Source organism: Psammomys obesus, unplaced genomic scaffold (assembly GCF_907164565.1).
Source record: "Psammomys obesus unplaced genomic scaffold, mPsaObe1.curated_primary_1811, whole genome shotgun sequence".
NCBI classification, from domain to species: Eukaryota; Metazoa; Chordata; class Mammalia; order Rodentia; family Muridae; genus Psammomys; species Psammomys obesus.
The window spans coordinates 16,221,090-16,240,859 of NW_026596040.1; the positions used below are offsets into that span (position 1 = coordinate 16,221,090).

The 19,770-nt window shown below is 43.0% G+C and overlaps 1 protein-coding gene across 3 annotated transcripts in view; it reads right to left on the reverse strand.

Annotated features, from left to right (window-relative positions):
* Positions 1-2,927: 2,927 nt before the first annotated feature.
* Znf608 (zinc finger protein 608) overlaps positions 2,928-19,770 on the reverse strand; it is a 109,685-nt gene continuing 92,842 nt past the window's right edge. For 2 of the 3 annotated variants that reach the window (XM_055622772.1, XM_055622771.1), the window contains exons 4-10: positions 15,151-15,238; positions 12,162-14,616; positions 10,233-10,650; positions 9,484-9,656; positions 6,609-6,762; positions 4,651-4,732; positions 2,928-3,880 (exon numbers count right to left, since the gene is read on the reverse strand). In XM_055622772.1, the coding sequence (XP_055478747.1) occupies positions 3,874-3,880; positions 4,651-4,732; positions 6,609-6,762; positions 9,484-9,656; positions 10,233-10,650; positions 12,162-14,616; positions 15,151-15,238 (3,377 nt within the window). In that variant the 3' untranslated portion in view covers positions 2,928-3,873. Of the gene's footprint in view, positions 3,881-4,646; positions 4,733-6,608; positions 6,763-9,483; positions 9,657-10,232; positions 10,651-12,161; positions 14,617-15,150; positions 15,239-19,770 lie in introns of those variants that run through there. The other variant, XM_055622773.1, reaches the window with a different exon arrangement.

Sequence of the window (19,770 nt, forward strand, 5' to 3'; positions counted from 1 at the left end):
AGGGCTACACAGAGAAACCCTGTCTTGACAAACGAAAAAACAAAACAAGTTTAGACTAGGGACTTCAGGAAGGCTCAGAGCACACAGGACAGTTTCCCAAAATGTCCACAGTGCTGAGGCTGAGACCATTCCCTGATTTACTTAGGACTTGTTTACAGAACTAAAAGAGAATCCGTGGCTCAGGCCTGGCTCATGGTCAGCTTTCAGGGCTTCACTTTGTTTTCTCTCCCCTAAGTTAACGGAAAGAAAACAGCATTTATGACTCAGAGGGCTGCCGGAAGAGCGAATGAGATGACAGGGTTAGTGACACAAACAATCATAAACGGCTTTGCCTGTCTTGTTTCTTTTTCAGAGTCAGAGAGGGACTGGACTGACCAGTAATTATCATTAAACGGCTGTTTCTTCGCTGTCTCAATCAGCTCTATTCATTCGGGTCATTCACAGAGCCTCGGGCAGCAACCACGTTAAGTCAGGGTCAGAGCCGGTGTGAATGGAAAAGGCCAGCCTTTTCACTCTGCATGTGTTAATAACCTGGGCTGGACATCCGTGGCAAGTTTCCATGAAAAAGCCATCTGAGAATCTAAGCCAGAGATAAATGGTTCTATAGAGAGCCTATTGCCTTGTTTTTGAATATTCAGCATTCAAGGGGACCGCAGCGGTAAACAGCTCTTCATTCGAATTTCTCCATGAAGTTAATTTGCACTCTGCCAGCACTGAACGCTTTTTGCATATGTTCAGGGCAAGCTGATATGAGCAGGACTGAAATGAATAATGTTTAGTAAAATCAATAAACCCTATTATTAGTCACTAAGGGGACTGATTTTATGTCTATAAAAGTAAAACAATTAGAAGCGTATTAATGGCAGATTCATCATAGTAATATAATGGAGCCAAGTATGCTTGTCTTTGGGGAATCTTTAATTTACCATTCGGGGCTCAATATAGACTCAGCCAGAGAAATGGCACACACGTCTATGAGCTCTGGCCTTTGGCAATTCATGGCCTGGGTAAAGACAGCAATGGTAACCTTAAGGGAACAAACAAAATTTCATTTTGTGATCACTGTAAAGCAGTCATGAATAACATTCCAGTTTAAAAAAAAAAAAAAAAAAAAGAAGATGAAGAAGAAGAAGAAAAGAGAAGAAGAAGAAAAGAAAGCCTAGGGTGGAGGAAGGCTCTTCAAATGGCCTTGTGCTTTAGGTCAGGGTTCTCTCCGTATTTATCAGTATTCCCATTCACTGCAAAAGTAGAGTTGGGTGTAGTCTCACGCTATTTATAATCGATTTAGTCACCTAAGAAGGAGGGATCAGCAGCCTGATGTGTGATAAATGTGCATGCAGGATTTTACAACTGAAAGAGAAGACTGGCTTAATGGCTATCATTTGAAAAATGTGCCTAATCGAAAAACAGAAAATCCTTAGGAATCCCCAATCGCCCAGCCCTCAACAGGCACATGCTGCCTTAGCTGCAGAAGGTGGAAGCTGACCTGAATTCAGCTCTAGGGTTTTGGCAGTTCCAAGGTTGATCAGGAACTGGGGTTGTAGGAAATCCACCAACAGACAGACTAGGAAGCACTGTTTGGGCAGAGGAAATGCATGAGCTTTTAGCTATAGAAGATGGCACCCAGCTTTTAAGAGATGAAAAAAAAATTGAGGCGCTTGAAAACATGACAAAACTTATGTGAATGAAAGTCAAAGGGGAAAAAATCTGAAAATTAAGTTAAGTATCTCTTTCTCCTGAGCATGGACTAGACTTGAGAGCGAATCCAACATCACATGGCTTTGACAAAGCAGGGAGAGCTTTGCTCAGAGGTGTCAAAAAAAAAATTCTATTAGTAACGCAATAGGCAAGCTAATCAAATATACCCAAACAAGTTCTACCCACTCAAGCACTTCTTAGATCTGGCCTTAGTGTTTGGAGGAAGGTCCCAGAGACTAGTGACTGGAATGCGACTGGGAAGCCAAGCAAAGCTCAAGGACTACAGCATGGGCCCGCTCAGTGACAGATCATTCTCCGGGTGTGCATGGAGTCCTGGGTTTGAGGCCCAGGATCAGAAACAAACAAACAAACAAAAACAAAGCAAATCCCCCATCTCACTATATAGAGCTTCTTCCTCGTAAGTTTCCATGAACCACCTTCTCATCAGTTTAGTGCTGTCTTCCCAGACTCAGCAGCCTCACAAACTCCCACACGTCTCCAACATGCCCCCGCCCATTCTCTACTTTCTCATAGCATTTATCAACCTGCTATACGCATATATTTTATTGTATGTGTGCACTGTCTACTAGGAAATGCAGAAATGGGAATTTCTGCCTGTTTTGTTCATTGCAATGTATCCCAGCCAGGATATAGTGTAGGTGGCTGAGTAGACGAAAGGAAGAGATGAGCCGGAGGTAGAAAATGACATGAAATATCCTTACATGTCACTCTTGGAACAACTAGCTGACTTTTTATATATTCTATCTACTGTCCACATGTTGCAAGGCTAACACGTTTAGCCCAGGCATGGTGATACATGCCTCTAAAATGAGCATTTGGGAGGAGGAGGAAGAGGCCACAGCAGCTCTGTGAGATGCAGGACAGCCAGGACTACGTTAAGAGGACCTGTTTCAAAAAATAAGCAAAAAAGATATACATGTTTAGCCTACGGGGGTGCTGTGTGTCTACGTATAGAGTAATTGTCTGGGAATTATGAACACATTCATAGAACTAAACATGGTGTTTGCTTGTTATACCAGGGGTATCATATGTATGAAAAGTTAGTATCTGTGCATTGTAGCCTTAGGTACTCATAGGATGAAGAAAATCTTCTCTGAAAGTTAGACTCACTCCCAGCCAACGAGAAGTAACACCAGACACACAAGAAACCATTATGTAAAAAAAAAAAAACCAAAAGAAAACCTTTTTTAATTCTGATTGCCAAATTATTTAAGGCAGGTATAAAAAATGAAAGCATTCAATATACATTTTACATAAAATAAACTAATTACAGCATAAAACAAGTAACCAGGCAATGGCGTTAAAATCCTTCTCCTCTAAAATTGGATAATTGTAAACATTAAAGAAAAAAAAAAAAGACTGCAGGGCTATTCAAGTAATAGAGCGATCACAGATGTCTCTGGTATGCAGGCTATTGGGTTATCTGCCATTCAAGATTATCAAAAACTGACACCTCATTATTTACGGATGCTCATTATTTCCCCATTCTAATTTTTACATTATATATACAACACAGTTTTTTGTGGTTCTGGCAACCCCATGCCTTCCAAAAGTATTTATTTCCACAATAAACAAGTACAAACAGTGACTACGGGAACATTTTACACTGATGCGTCTTTAACAGGAGCCACCAATTAGACATCTAAATTGTACCAAGTGTCATCATCACAGTTCGCCTTTCTGAGGGGTTTTTGGGAGAGAGATGAAGGATATGCAAGGTTCAGGCACACTGATACAGAACATTATTTATTTACAATTTAAAAGGAAGAGAATGTAAGCAGCCTGTTGTGGCTAACACTTTCAACATGACAAATACATTTTTTTTATTTCCTTTACTGAGTGGTTTGCAACTTGGCAGCAGACCCTGTGTGTGCGAGCCTGGTTACTGTTACAAAAAGTAAAGAATATATATATATATATATATGTATATATATATATGTATATATACAGATATGTATACGTATATATATATAAAACAGAAGTTTAATTACAGCAACATTTGTTACTCTGTGATAAAATCTGTAATTTACAAAATGAAATGACTGGTTTTTGCCTGCCATTAAGGCATTTCAAATTAACACCATGGAACTGATGTCTATATAAAGCGCTTCCCCATGTGATCCAGTCACATGACACCGGACACTTCCGATTCTGTTATTCTCTGCAAAAGAAGAGCACACCTCAGCATCAGGTTCTGTCAACACTCAGCAGAAAAAAGTAAAGACAGCAACACCGAAAGGTTTCTTTTATAGGTGGTACTAGCTCATTTGTGCAGTTCTCAGGGAAATGAAACACAAAGTACTGAGCTACATTTTCAGAGAGGGTTAATTTTATGTTGATAATTTATTTATTTATTTATCTATCTATCTATCTATCTATCTATCTATCTATCTATCTATCTATCTATCTATTTGTCTGTCTTCTTAGGAGAGCTTGCAGGGTAACTTAAACTACAAGAGAACAAATGTCACCTTCAGCATTATGATAACCCAGTTTTCCATTTGCAACTTTATTTTTAGGTACAATAAAGTGAAGAGATTTGTGTCCTGGTGTTTTTACTGTGTAGTGCTGAGAACAGAACCCAGGACCTTGGGCAATCTGGTCAAGTGCTAAACTTCTGAGCTCCAACCCCAGCCCAATAAACACTGTTAACAAAGTTGTAGGGTTGACCTGTTCTTAATCTAAGGACATTACCCTCATCAAGATGAAAAAAAAAATTATTCCCCTCCTTACAGATGAACATCGCATTTATAGAAGGGGGCTCAAGGAGTCTAAGTTGTATGTGAAACATCCCGCCAGAACATGTTCATTCATTGCAGTAAAATCAAACGCAAGGCACCAAGTTTTTCATCTAGAAGGCCTATATTTTCTTCCTTGCCACCATTAGCACATCTCTGCCAAAAACTTATTCTTGGGGTAGAGATTATTTACCTTCTCTGTGCAGGAAACATTCCTGATGCAGACGCCTGGGCAGCCACCTGCTGAGAGGCAACGAGGGCGGCAGAGGTCAAGCCTAATGGGAGGAAAGCACAGGGTCTCCATGACATTGGTAAAGGTAAGAGTGGACACAGGCCCATCCTTAAAGGGCACAGAACCAGTAGCAGTGTTTCATGTGGCAAGAAAAGACTACAAACCACTCCCTATTCCATTACTAAATACTTGGCGGCTTTCTCAAATAGCTATTTGGAGGATACAGCCTTCCGTCTCACTGGCGCTGCATGACACTTATTACCACATATTCCTGAATAGGAAGCTCAAGAGGAACAACGGATCCTGGCTAACAGAAAGAAGTCACAGTGAATTACAGAAGCAACCTGCTAATCTACTTAGACAACTTTTATAATGGCTTTTTTATCACTGTAACAGTTTCTCTAGTGACTTAAACATGGTGAATCCTGTGAAGTACATGGCATAAACCAATCAGTGAAAAAAAAAAAAAAAAAAAAGCCCTACACTTTTCTAAGTCTCAATAGACTTAGAAAAATAGTCTTAATTTATAAAACAGACGGAGCAGAGACCTGAACAGAAGTATTTGAATCCCATAGAAAACAGTTCAGGGAAATAGACATGGGAGTGCATGCTAGTAACTCCTGAGCTAGAGTTCAAGGCCAGCCTCAGATCTTTCTGGACTGTTATACAAGAAAAAAGGGAGAGAAATAAAATGGTCCTGAGGAAAATATAGTAAACAAAGCAGTCAGGAAAGATTCTCTGCACCCATGATTTTTATTTGGGTATTTTTTTTTTCCAGGGATAACTTGAAACATTACAGCAACATTAAAAAAAAAAAAAAGACAGTATACTTATTCTGCTCACATATACCCCTCTACATCTGGAATGTTTTAGATACAGAACTTATTTCTCATGTTCTCCTCAAGCCTGGTTATCTAGGAGATCTATCTAATTATCTATCTATCTATCTATCTATCTATCTATCCATCCATCTTATCATCTATCTATTCACTTTCTTTTAACATCAATTAACAAATGAATAAAAGTCCAATTCTTTACATTTCCTACATTTGGAAGCATTTCCTGCATTGTCTTGCCCACTGTTTTGCCCTTGCTGTGCCAAATTGCTGCCTATGCCGTAAAGGTCCCATATTGAGGTCCAAATTCCCAATTTGATTGCATTTGGACTCAAGAGCTTATACAGAGATAATTAAGATAAAATGAGGTCCTGAGGGCCATATACGATCTGACAGGCTTAATATTCTTATAGCAATAGATTCCAGAAGCCTCGCTCTCCGGACATGCCTTGTGAAGAAATAAATAGTAGGACACCCCCGCCCCCTGCCAAGAAAGTCCTCACCAGAAATGGCCCAGAATAACCCAAACCAGGCTCTCCAGCCACGACTTTCAGAACTGTGACAAAATAAAGACAGCTCCCTACCCCTTCTGAGGTAATGCAGCTGGGACAGGTAAGACTGCCTAGTATATTGTGAATGTGCTCTCCTCATCCTTAGCAAAAGTATCACAACAGTGAAAGGACGGGAAATATACTTTAGTTGGGTTATGGGATGTTAGACCTGATCATGCTGCTTACTTGCATGGAAAAAAAGGCAATTTAAACGAACTGGAGATATCAGAATAAAGGACTTCACCAAAGCCACCTCTCATTGTTATATTTGGTGCCCCAGACACCGGCTGCCACCCTCAGTCGGTGAGATAACATCTCCCAGTGACAATTATGAAGTGGTAGCCACTTCATGCCTCAGCAGAATACTAACAGCCTTAGCTGTGTCTCACAGGAATACTAAGAAATAAGTGTTAGGAATCTTCCCTACAGCGAGTGCTGGTCCAGGTTCAATATTTTCATTTTAAAATAGTGACAGGCAGTCAGAGCAACTGTTTGCCAAAACAGAATGGCACTAGTGTGATGAGATGCTGACCTTGAAAAGGGTCATATTGACCGGGGATGAGAGGGTAGCCCATGCCAACATGGGTGTGGTGGTGTGTGTGGAGGTGCCGCTGGCCGAAGGGGGAATGGCGATCCCGGTCCCGCTCCGCCTCGCGTTCCCGCTCTGTGGAAGCCTTCTCCACCGGCTGAAAAGAGAAATGCCCTCCTGTAATATGCCGGCATACAGACACACCTGCCCGCTTCAGGTCACGGAGTAGCTACAGAGACTTAAAACCCTATACCAATGGAAGATAGCTTTAAAAGGCATGGATTTGTTTTGAAAGAACTAGGCTAAAAGTAGAGATCGTCCCAAAGTAGGCTAAATGGCACCAATGTTTTCTGCAAATATTTGCTAAAACTTTTCTCAAGATTCACTACTCAAGATTGCTGTTTAGAAACTACTTGGTGTCTTTCAGAAACAGTTTTTTAACTTATGAAGTTTTTAAAAGGAGTTATTGAGACTATTTTTAAGGTTATTTGCTTTTTTCTTTTTTTAAACAATTTATTTATTTTTATTATTTTTTACTCATTAGTGGTTTTGCCTGCATGTATGTCTGTGTGAGGGTGTCAGGTTCCCTGGATCTGTAGCTACCGACAGTTGTGAGCTGCCATGTGGGTGCTGAGAATTGAACCCGGGTCCTCTGGAAAAGCAGCCAGTGCTCTTAACCACTGAGCCATCTCTCTAGCCCCAAGGTTAAGTTTCTTAATTATACTTTTATTTCTACCTCGTGGAGGGAATTTTTCTCATGCTTTTTTAAAAAAGTAATTATTGTAATCAGGCACAGTGGCTCACACCTTAAGTCCTGCAACTCCATAGGCAGAGGTAGGTGAGTCTCTGAGCTCGAGGCAAGCCTGATCTACAAAGGAGCTACCCAGAGGAAACCCTGTCTAAATGAGCAAAAAAAAAAAAAAAAAAAAAAAAAAAAATTATCCATTGTGTTCCTGCAAAAGTACACAGCCAAATTCACACAATCATACATTTGTTTACGCTGCACACATATTTTAATTGCTTTATACTTTTCCTTTCTGACTGTATTCATGAGCTCCACTTCTGTGATTTAGCTACCCTGGATCAAAACGGTTAGGAAGAAAACTAGCATCCTACAAGTACTAAGGCTTGTTTAATTGCCGTTACTCCTTAAATAGTGCAGTACAGAGACTTTGACATAGCGCTTTCCTTGTTGGAGGTAACCCAGGGATGACTGAAAAGACAAGGAAGAATGCGTTTCTAGGCAAATACTGTGCCATTGTTTTAGAAAAGGGACTTGGGGGGTATCTTTAGATTTTGTAATCCCAAGAGGTTCAGGAACCAATTCCCTGAAAATTCAGGATAGGCAGACCCCACAGGAAACCACTGTCCTGCCCACAACCCAGATTCTTCGTTTCTGAGAGGTCATCACAAATTCTAGCTGGTCTACACCAGAGAGGGCTAAGGATTTGTGTGTCTCAAATACTGTTCTCCCTTTTAGAACCTAGCTTCCCTTTTTTGCTCTGGGCACTCTCACTGGAACAAAGTCTGTGTGTGTGATAAAAGGAGGAATTACAGAAAAGGGATTGGATCGTGCATGGATGGCCTTTTCTAGTTTCTCTTTTAATCACCTCACCCCCCTTTTTTTTTTTCTAACCAGGAGTCATTGCTTTTCTTTGGTCTCTTTATAAACAGTATTTTGGACTAGAAAGTTGCCATTTGGCTAGGAGAGTGTCTTTTACAAAGACAATATATATATATATATACATATATATATATATATATATATATATATGTATATATCTAACTTACGTGGAATGACAGGGAGAGGATAATGTGATGAGGCCAGTGGGCAGCAGATGCAGCCTTTCTGCCTTAGCCATGTGACCCAGGCTTCATGTGAGCCCCACATTGCACAAGACTCAAATTTATGTCTGAATAAAATTAATGGTTATTGCTTGTCACGGACCCTCAGTATTTATCCACATGAACTTCTTGACTATGAATATGGACCATGTGAACACCCAGGTCAACAGAAGGATCTGAAACTCAGTGTGTTCTGTGGTTAGGCTAGCTCAGGGGACAGGGTGACATCTGTCTGGGTACTGGTCACTGTTATTCATGTAACAGGCTTATACACACGAGAAGCTAGGGAGACTGTCTAGCTTGGGCAAATTTTCCCATCAACTACTGTCACGTAATTGTGGACTACATTTGTTACTGCTGTCTTGAGAGGAAGCAAGTATTTCAATGTGTATTAAAAAACAAAACAAAACAAAACAAAAAACAATAAACAAAAAAAAACCCTGATTTTTTTTTTAATTGTTTCTGAGGGAAACATTTTTTAGGTTCCCTTGTTGTTTTGAATTTGTGTCTTTGTTGTTGTTTTCCAGCTAGGGATGTTATCCTGGCACATGAGAGGCAAGTGCTCTACCCCTGAGCTGCAAAACCGATCCTTAAGAACACATTTTCCAAGAGCTCAATTTGTCAAAGAGGTCAAGGGTCTGTGGCCTCTGAACTGCTTAGTAACAAGGATGGTATAAACTAAACTTTGGGTACTTTCTTTCCTAATGTATTAACAACAAACATTTTACACCAAAAGTCAATATAAATTTAAATTTCTCCCTTACACGTCTCCTCCTGGGTAAGCAAAGAACACCATATTTTTTGCAACAAAAAGCTCCCCACTCACACAAAGGCTTGAATGACATTTTTTCCCCTCCTGTGTGACCAAACACATCTTATATTTCAACATTCCATTCTTTATGTATTGGAATAGAACAGCATCCTGAATTCCCAGCTGGGTTCCTAAACCATTTCTCTTTCAAGGCTGTTCTGTTGCTTGTCCTCCTTTCCCCCCCAAACATGGCCTTTTAAGTACCAACAAAAGAAGGCTTACAGCAGGGGACTTGCTGCGGTATTGGTTGGCGTGATGTTGGAGCAGGTCCAGGGCTTTGGCTTCACTGGCTGTTTTTGTGTTGATGCTGGGGCTGGTATTGACTTTCTCTGCCTCTTCTCTCCCAGACATCTTCCCATAAACAGGATAATGAAATCCTGGAGAGAGATAGGCCCCTGCAGATAAACAACAAATGTCACATCACGTTACTGGCTACATCTTAAAAAAACCGAAAAATTGTCTGCATTACGTGAATTTTGGGTACAAGTCAGACATCTTAAAGTAAGGGGTTACATTAAGAACGGGCTACATCATTGTTTATCTGTGTCTAGGTTCTCTGATTTTCTTCTTTGGTTAATTCATCCTGATGAACGGAGGATATAAACAGAATGGAGCTTACAGCTACTTCATCCATTTTTACGTGTCCGCTTAAGTGAAAGAAACAGTAACTATAATGATTATGACAGTAAGTGCTTAGAATATTTCCACAGGCAATAAAGTATCTGTCAGTCTAAACGTCTACAGTAAGCCATCAGGAACTGTGGAAGCTAGAGCCTGAGGACTCTTAGACATTTCATTACAAAATATAAAAATCTCACATTAAATCAGTTTCATCTTTGGGACTTTAAGGAGCATTAGAAACAAGAAAAACATATGTCATTCTCGAAGCTTCTAATTTATCTTCAGTTGTTAATAGCTATCATTGTACACGGCCTCTTCCCTTCAATATCGTTAAAACCCGCAACACGTACCAGGGTAACTGTGCATTAAGACGGGAGAAACAGCCCGGTATGCAGGGTGGCTGGGGTCATACATCTGTGGGTAAGGATAAGCGTGCAAGTACTGTATGTATGACTGATGCTGACTCATGGGTGAGGACACAGCCACTCTGGTCCCCCGAGAGTCCTTCCAGTTCACCGGAGTCTTTCGATCATCACTCTTCAGCTTGCTTTCTTCCACTGATTGCGAATCAGGACGCTTGGCCTCCTTGGGCTCCTCTTTGATGTTTGTTAACGACACAGGAAGGCTGGGCATGCCACTCTCTTTGTTAGGAGTCTTCCTTGGACTGTCCTCTTTTAGTTTCTTTTCTCTGTCAAGTTCTTCTGGCTTTTGTTGATCTAGGTACTTGGGCTGGTATACGTAATGATGCCACGTCCTTGAATCTGGATCCTGGTTTGAAAATAAAGATCTGTCTTAGAACTTGTTTACAAAGCAGATCCATTAATGTACATGACAGCACTATTGACTGCTATTTCATTCTAAGTTAGCATGTGCTGTTGCCGCCTACGCTGATAAAGTAATAATGTCTGCAGTAGGCTTTATCAACAATCCTCGTACCACAGGCGAAACCAATGCTTTTAAACTTCAGACACTATCAAGGTCACTGAGTTAAAGAGCCTTAGATAACATCCTCAGAGATATTTAATTCAATCTTTGTTTTACTTTTACTATCTCACACAGGTAAAGAGGATTTCAAAAACCCTACCTCAAGGTAAGAGTAGAAATTTTAAGTAATTACTACAGTTATTAACATCAATTAGGAGGAAAAATAAAGCCTCTTGGTTTCCTATCACATTTTTTTTTTTCATTAACTACAGCTGAGGTTCACTAGGCTGGCTTGCTTCTCATTAATATGCTAACATCTTAATCAAAACCAAAAATATCAAATTAATGGCACGTATTATGATTTACTTATTAGAAAACAAACCCATCCACAAACCCTTCTAAATTGTCTTGTTCTGCTGCAACCCCGGGAAACAACAGCCTGATTTAGAGCTACAGAGGGCATGGAACAGAGGATCCAAACGCCCTTAAGGTCTTGGCACATTCACGGCGTAAACCCACCCAGGGGCTCATGTCTTGAATGAGAATTTGGACTTGGCCCTTGGTCCCAGCTTTGGCCGTTTGTGTACAGAGCGGTAGGAACTCTTGTTCTGACTCAGTAGGGGCAAGCACAGGGAGTCGAGTTGGGGTGCTGGGGCTGGGGAATACCAGAATTAGAGCTCCCAGGGCGGCAGTGAGTCAGGGGGCCATGACTAGCATGTGTCTGGTTTCATGGTGACTGCTCTTCACGTGTTCCCAGCCTGGCTGGAGGAACTTCTGGCTCCTTGTGAGCCCATAGTACAAGAGTTCTACTTTGGGTTCTAAGCAGAACGTAACACAGAAATCCAGGCATCTCAGACCCTTTGTGAGAGATATCTGGTGCTCAGGCTTCCTTAAATGCTGAATGGGAAGGGGGAACTCAGCAACCCGGGTTGAAAACTCTTAGAAGACACTGAACAGAAATTTGGTATATAAAAAGAACAAGTGTTTTAGAGACATGATATGAAATCTCAGAGTTTGTGGGACTTCAGAGACCCTGAGGTGGAATGCCTTCACCTTTCTCTCATGAAGAAATCAAGAGGCCTCAGAAGAGTTAGACTTAGGTACCAGACATCTGCGGGCACATGCCCAGAGTTCCTTTAGCTACACACCGTGACAGGTAAACAGTGAGTAATGTACATTTTTAGAGTTGTGCAGGAACTCCCGAGGACCTTTAAGGATATTTTTCAAGAGAAGAGGAAAACCCCCTGATGATGGTTTCCTCCCAGGGTGTTAAGATGTCTAGCAAGATCAAGCCCAAGACATGTGCACAACTTGGACTGCTCCCTGTCTGTTGGGGCCACACTCCACAATCTTACTTGTTTAAATCTCGAGGTTGGGTCTACACCTGTCTGCTTCATGGAGTCCATGACAGACTTCATTTCTACAGCCTCCTTAATAAGCTGGTGGTTTTCCATCTGCTTAGCTTTGAAGCTGTCGGCCTGAAGCTGCTGCTGGTGACTGGGGAGAAGCTGTGATTTACCTGTCTCCTCAGTTTTATTAGGCACTGATGGCCCTAGTTTAGAATGGTTTTTGTTAGGCTCCGGGGTAGAGGGAGCTTTTGAGATTGTGGCCGATGGCATGTTTTTCTGTTTATTGTCTTCCTTGCCCAGTTCTTTCAAGGGGAGTTCAGCTTTTCTCTCACAGTCTCCTCTCCCACTCTGGGCTATTTTCTGCTCCGCCAGCCTCTGGTCCTCATAGTACTTCTCATACTGCTGTCTGTAGGCAGGGCTCGTGGCCATCAGAGATTTCTGGTCCATATATAGCCCATAGGCATACTGGCCATAATAAAGTGACTGAGCCAGCGCAGGGTGTCTTTGTGTGATGACTGACTGATGCTGGGGCTGTAGTGACGTGGAATTGTGGTCCACTTTTTTAGCTTCTAACTGCTCTGCCTTGTCTTTCTTCTCTGCATCTTCCTCTGACTCCTTCTTAATCTTCATGCCCTGCGTGCTTCCACCGCTCCCTGATGTGGGGGCACCAACCTGTCCAGGGTGCATGTAACTTGGAGAATAATAAGGCTCGTAGCCATGGTAATAGGGAGAATGGGACTCTTTCAGCTGAGATGATTGTGCTGAAGTTGAAGAATGCCCTTTCACAACACCGTCTTTATTAGAAATGATATCTGATGGGGAACTGGCCTTTGACCTCATGCCCTCCGACCTGCTGTCAGAACCACCATCATCAGCAGCATCTGAGATGTCTGAATAGGCTGGGCTGTTGGTCTTGGCCGCTGAACCCTCAGCCCCATTCTGTGTCAACACGTGCAGGGGTGCCATGGGTGCCTGCCCATTCACCAGGGTGCTGCATTCCATCCGTGAGGCACTCCCAATGGAAGGGCTGGGAGCATTGTCCGTGAACGTGTAAACCTTATCGGCCTCGGCTTTGATGCTGGCCATGCGGCTCTCCTGAGACTCTGACAATCCGTTAGCCAGCCCTTCACTCTTACTGAGATGGTCCTTTAAAAAATGCCCAGACAAATCCTTGCCAGCCACCTTGGCATCCTCCAGCTTCCCGAGTTTAGCATCCATTTTGGGACCTCCAGCCTCTTTTCCTTCTTTGTCCTTTAGCTTTCGCTTCTCCTTTTTCTTTTTGTCTTTGAGTGACACCAAAGCTGGGTTCACGGTGATGGGCTCCCCCATGATTGTGGGCTTTGGTTGAATAGGTTTCAATGGAGGGCTCTTTGGTGTAGCCTGGACCACAGTGGTTGTGAGGGAGGGCAGTCCAGGTATGGTCCCTGTGGTGGTGGATGTGAAGGCTGCAGTCGGTATCGCAATCAGCTGTGGGGGTGTAGGGGCTGGGGCAGGGGCAATCGGTCGGGCGCCCTTCAGTTTAGAGAGGTTTTTGTCCATTTTGCAATTGTTTGCTTTTTTGCCCTTTTCTTTATCCCCCAAACTTTTCTTGTCAATCAGTCCTTCCGCTTCCAGTTTGGGCATTTCGGCAGCTAGACTGCTGTCTGCTGCTGAACAAATGTCTAAGGTGGCTGCCATGTTGGAGATGACTGGAAGGTTGTTCAGTTCGTTGTTCAGGCCCTTCTTTTTGCCGGAATTCTTCCCAGCTTTTGAACCGATAATAGAACCAGGCCCATTGCTCATGAGCTCTCTCTTTCCCTTGGGTGTCCCAGGGGGGTTCCCAGCACCGGGGGATGCAGGAGCCTTCATCTGGTCATACGCTGACACGCCTGTACTTGGCTCACTGCACTCGAGGGCCACGTTACTCAAGGCTTCCTCACAGTCTGATATCTTGTCCTCGCTGTCAGGCTCGAACTCTAGCTTGTTTTCTGGGTCTAAGTGTGCATGCGCTTGGTGGTACCTCAGGCCATTTATGTGCTTGTACTTTTTGTTGCAGTTTGGGTGCGGGCAATCAATTAACACTGGAGAGGAGCAGCCTTGGTCCAAGAAAGTAGTCTCTGGTTTCCCCTGAGGGGTAGTAGGGGTGCTTCTGGAATTTGTGCGGGCTCGTTTCCCGGGTTTACTGTCCTCAGAGCTTGAGTTCAGATCCAGCTCCATTGGGGGCTTGCTCTTTCTTTTGTTGGTAGAGGAAGGGCTGGCTTTTATGTCCTCCGCAGCACAGTTTGGGGGTGTCCTTCGTCCACTGGCATTGAGGCTGCCACGCCTCCCTTTCCCATTGGCCCCGCCTCTGTTCTTGCTTGGCAGCCCTCTGGACTCTGTGAAGCTGACCTCGGAGCCAGGGGCAGCTGCGGCAGACCTCGCTCTCTTCCCTCTGCCACGGCCCCCGCGCATCTCCAGGTCACTTGTCGGTGATTCACAAAACCTAGGGAAGCAAGTAATGGGCGTCATAATGAGCATGTCCAAGAGTGGAAGGTCTGATCACAGGGACACAAGGTAGCGAAGAGTAACCGCCACCACCTTGGAAGCTTGAGGGCGGGGTGCAACCAAGGGAAGGGCATTCTATTTTTCCACTGCCACATGAGCCCAAGACCAGGCTACCCACAGAGAATCACCCAGAGAGCTCAAAGAGCTGGCTTTCAATCAGTTCAAATTCCCCATTATTATTATTATTACTATAGAAGAAGAAGAAGAAGAAGAAGAAGAAGAAGAAGAAGAAGAAGAAGAAAAAGAAGAAGAAGAAGAAAACAAAGGAGAGAAGGGAGTGAGAGGACAAGAAATCTGATAGAAAAGAAAGTTAGTATCTGTGTTTTACTGGCTCGGGCCTGAATGGCTCATTTCTCTCTTGCCTGGTTTCAATTACAGGAAGAGTTTTATAGATTAATTTCTTTCTACGGTTTTTCTTGCAGAAACGGGACGGGGAAAACAGAGGAAGGAGCAAGAAAGAACAGGCACCTACCTGGGAGGGGCCCAGTCGTGCTTGGTGCAGTCTAGTAGGGTCCCCACATATGTTTTGTTCCTCCACGTGACATTGACCACTAGGACACCTGTAAGGGGAGGGGAGCGTGAGTGAGGGCACATTCAACACCTATGACTTTATTTCCACTTCATTTATTGTTATTATTTTTACCAGCAAAGTTCTATTCTCACTTGGCTTTCAAAAGCTGTGGTTTGCATCCTTCCTCTTTCTGGTTTCAGTGACCTCAAGTTAAAACCCACAGGAAACGTGTGTCTGTGTGTGTGTGTGTGTGTGTGTGTGCACGTATTTGTTCACTCACGAATGTGGTACAAAGGGTGAGAGTGTGTGAGGGTGTGATCAAGATATTGCTGACAGAAGGAAATGGTTTTTGCCATGTCCTGCTGTAAAACAGTAACATTCACCTCTTAATTTTTCTATTATTACACATAATTGCTTTCGTTTGGCAGACAGCCAACATAAACCAAGCCTGAGTTACCAGTGCTTCAGCCAGAGGACGACTGAAAGGAATCTGGTTTTCAATTCAACAATATAAAACAATGGTAACTTTTTTTTATTATTAAGAGGAAAAGAAAACATTTGCAGATAGGTAAAAATAGGCATAGAGGAAAAAGCGGGGTCTTGGGACAGCTGAGATTTCTTCTTTTGGGCCCTCCCCTCATAGGCAGTTATCAGCCCCAGAATGGTCTCGGTGTCACTGTCTGGTCTCATCTCAGAGGCTCTTAAAATAGCTCCCATAAGAAAATAAATGTGCACAATACATTTGCTCTTGGGGTTATCTTCAGTCCACTTTGGTAAGCGTTTGCTACAGAGGATTAGAAGAGAACTCAGAAACACACACGTGTTTCCTTCCAGCCGTCCTGCTTTTCCTCTGCTGTTGCTCTGCAGACAGACGCTTTAATTCAGCACCACATCTGTGAATTACTAAACTTAAGTGTGCTTAATATGCCAAATGTCGCTGAGAAACATCTAACACCCGGTTTGTTCTCTAGAGGACAAGTCCCACTAAAAAAAAAAAAAAACAAAATGAAACGAAACAAAACAAAACAAAACAAAACAAAAACCTCACTTCCTTAAAGCATATTTGTAAAGAAGCGGGATTCTGAGATAGACACAAGAGTTGGGTAAATAAATGAAACATTTCAGTGAGCCTTTGTTTCTTTTACTGCCTACCCCTCCACCCTCAGAGACCATTCTTCCAAGTCTTTACTGGGTGGCTGGCTCTCTTGTACTATCTGCCATTTTGGGAACTTCACAAAGCCACAAGACTCTTTTCATTAGGGGAACCTTTAAACAGAAGATAAAATATCTGAATGGTTGGGACTCCACGATTGGGGCAAGGGAAATTTTCTCTCAAAAATTTCAAAAGGCGATTTTAAAATTGTTTCCCATATGGTCGTGGCTGCTCTTCGTTAGGTGACAGATGCATTTACTCACTGTAAATTCCACCTCCTCTATTGTAGCAATAGTCTAGCTGGGGGTGGGAGGGAAAGCTAGGAAGAATCGCAAGAATTGCCTCAAATCATGCTTGATTCCTTCGTGACGCCGCCATGGGGGTGGGGAGGGTGTTTATAACCATTGAGTATGAAGAATCTCATTGCGACGAGAATCACTGGTAATTAGGCATTCGGTCAAAAATTGCACAAGACAGAACAATCGGAAAGGCTTCTTTATGAGCACATCCCTTCGGGAAAGAGGGGTGGGGCAGGAGGAGAGGGCAGACAGAGCCGGCTTTCTCATCCTCTGCTCTCTGGGGCACTGTGTGTGGTGTCAGAGACCTCTGCAGCTGCTTAAAATTCTTTAGCATGTCAGCTATATTTACAGTGCAGGAATGTATCTGTATTGCCAGAAGGTTACTGCATTTTAGCTTCAGAGGCAATAGGCTGAAATCACTGCGTTCCAGAGTCCCTGATGTAGCACAAATGTATAATTAAAATTGCTTGAAAGGAAACATGAAAGAAACAACAAACCCTCCATTCTTGCAGTAATAAAATTAAAAACAGGAAAAGTCTGCACAGACACTTAACATTTGTCTGCAGTGAAAGGCTTTTGTTACTGCTTTCCCCCTAAGGGTTTCGCGTTTCCAGCAAATGCTGGCCGCCGATTGGCCAGTGCCTGCAGCAAACGCTCGCGTCTGATTGGCTGGACCGATGCAGCTGGCTCGAACACAGGAAGACAAGGCAAGGAGAAAAGGCTGGGCAGGAGAAAGGATGCTCCCCGAGGCGGGAGAGCTGAAGCATCGCCACAGTCCCCACCAAGGCTCTGGAAGTTGGGAGCAGCCCCACCGCAGACCCCCAGTGAGCCCCACTACACAGCTGCACATAGCCAGCAGGCCATGCGTGCAGTACCTCCATAGCCAAATACGCGGCCTCGAGCCAAGCAGGGTTAAGTGGGCCAGAGAAAAGGAAGGGACCCAACACAGGCCATCAATCAGTGGTTATCTTGGGCCACAGGTTGAAACGGTCACAAAGGCTGAACTGCAATTGCAACTTCCACATGAACACAGTTCACATCTGTTACTGCCTAGAAGCCACGTGGGCCACGCTGTTGTCTGTAGCGGGAGGAGCAAAACCCTGTGAAGAAAAGCCTACTTTCAACTTCAGGAATTCGAAATAAGGCACCCTCATTTTTCTAGAAGCACTCTGAATTTAAAATGCTCAAAACAAATACTCCACTCCCAGGGATTTAAAAAACAAAAACAAAAACCCAGTCTTCTCAAGCAGTGCTAATTAGATTCATGGGCCTGTGGTGGTCTATCATTACTTGTGGAAGCCTCCACACAGCGCCACAGTAGTTAATTCCACTTGGAATTCACAGTGAGTACAGACAGTTGCAGGTAGAGGAGAGGTTTGGTGATGTTACTCTATGAACTAAAATGTACTGTTTTGTTTCTGTTTTTGCTTTTTGGAGGAAGTCCACTTTTAGAAAACATGCCATTGTGAAGGTCCAAAAAAGAGGTTTAGCTCTGAAATACGGAAAATTTGGGAAATGGTCGCACAGATATTTATTTCCAGCAGGGGCAGAGGCAGGTGGATCTCTGTAAGCTGAGGACCAGCCTGGTCTACATAGCAAGTTCCAGGCCAGCTAGAGATACATACATAGTGAGACCCTGTCTCAATCAAGTCTATGAATTTTTTTATTATTTTGTTGAAATTACAAATTTCAAACATTTTGTAAATCAAAGCCATATAAAGTGTATGACTTACTAAAGGCATAGTGAGTGATAGAAACCAAATGAAAGTTGGTCCTCAGAAAATACAGATTTGAATTTTATAACCCCAGGCTTAAAATTATGTTTCTCTCTAAAAAAACGTCGGACGAACACATACATTAGTTCCCAAAAGATTTGTCTTTGCAACACACTTACTCTCCTGAATGCCTCGCCTATGAGTTAGGAGCTGGGTTTATAATAACAAGGATCTCACTGGGCTCACTGCCCTTCCATTTCCACCCAAGGGCTATTTGAAAAATACCTGAGGTACATTACTGTTAATCCTCAGCAAATAGGAAAAAAAATGTACAAGGATGTATTGGAAGGATCACCCCATGTGATTTTCTCTTTTGTGTTGTTAACACTTTGTTCCATATACTGTAATCCATGTGTTATATGCACACACGTGCAAGCGCAAACATACACACACATACATACACACACAGGGGCCTCATTAGAATTCATGTTCCTACTTGCTATTCAGGTCCTTCAAGCATTGACTTTGTCTATTGGGTTTTTATTAGGTACCTATAAGGTGCTACTGAATCGTATTTAGCTGGAAACTCTGTTCAGCTTCTGTACCTAAAGAATCTACAGTCTTACCATCGGTAGAGACATACTTCATAACTAAGGAGGAGACACATGGTTTTGCACATTTCCTGCACTTACAGAGTGGTCTCTTTGTTAGGTTAGGCTCTATCCTGCTTTGCCCTCACATCCTGCTCAGAAAGACTTCTTAGACCAACCAACCCTCAGACCATAACCCTAACCCTGACCTCACATCACCAGGTCAGCAATGAGGACCCGAAGCAGAGGCACCCAGACACATGAATGCCAGGAATCCGGATTGGTGATATGTGAATTTAGAAGTAAAGCTACAAATCCAAGTATAGAGATTTGTGAGAGGACAGGGATGGGCAAGAGCCAAATGTGTATGTGCTACCAGAGGAGATGGAGTTGGCAAGTGCCAGCACAAAGCTTCAGAAGGCCCTTCACAGGGCGTGTGAGTGCATGCCTTTGGTGCTCACACACGTGCCCCATTTTCCTCTAGATTTGTCATGAGCAGAGGACTCTACCAACACACACACCACTCAGGACTACTCAGATACTATCCAGCCATCATGTCTTAAAAAGTATTTTTTGTTTAAAGAATGACCACAAGCCTGTGTGTGAGTGCTCCTGTTCTGGCTCCTGAAACCCTGAAAAAGTATTCCACTCACCCTCCACTCAAGGAGACCTTGTTTCCTTGGAAGAACTGTACTAACTTGTCATTATCTCCCTCAAGCCCAAAACAAGTTTCTTCAGCTATTCTTCACATTACAATTTAAAACAAATGCTTATTACGTGTGTGTGTGTGTGTGTGTGTGTGTGTGTGTGTGTGTGTGTGTGTG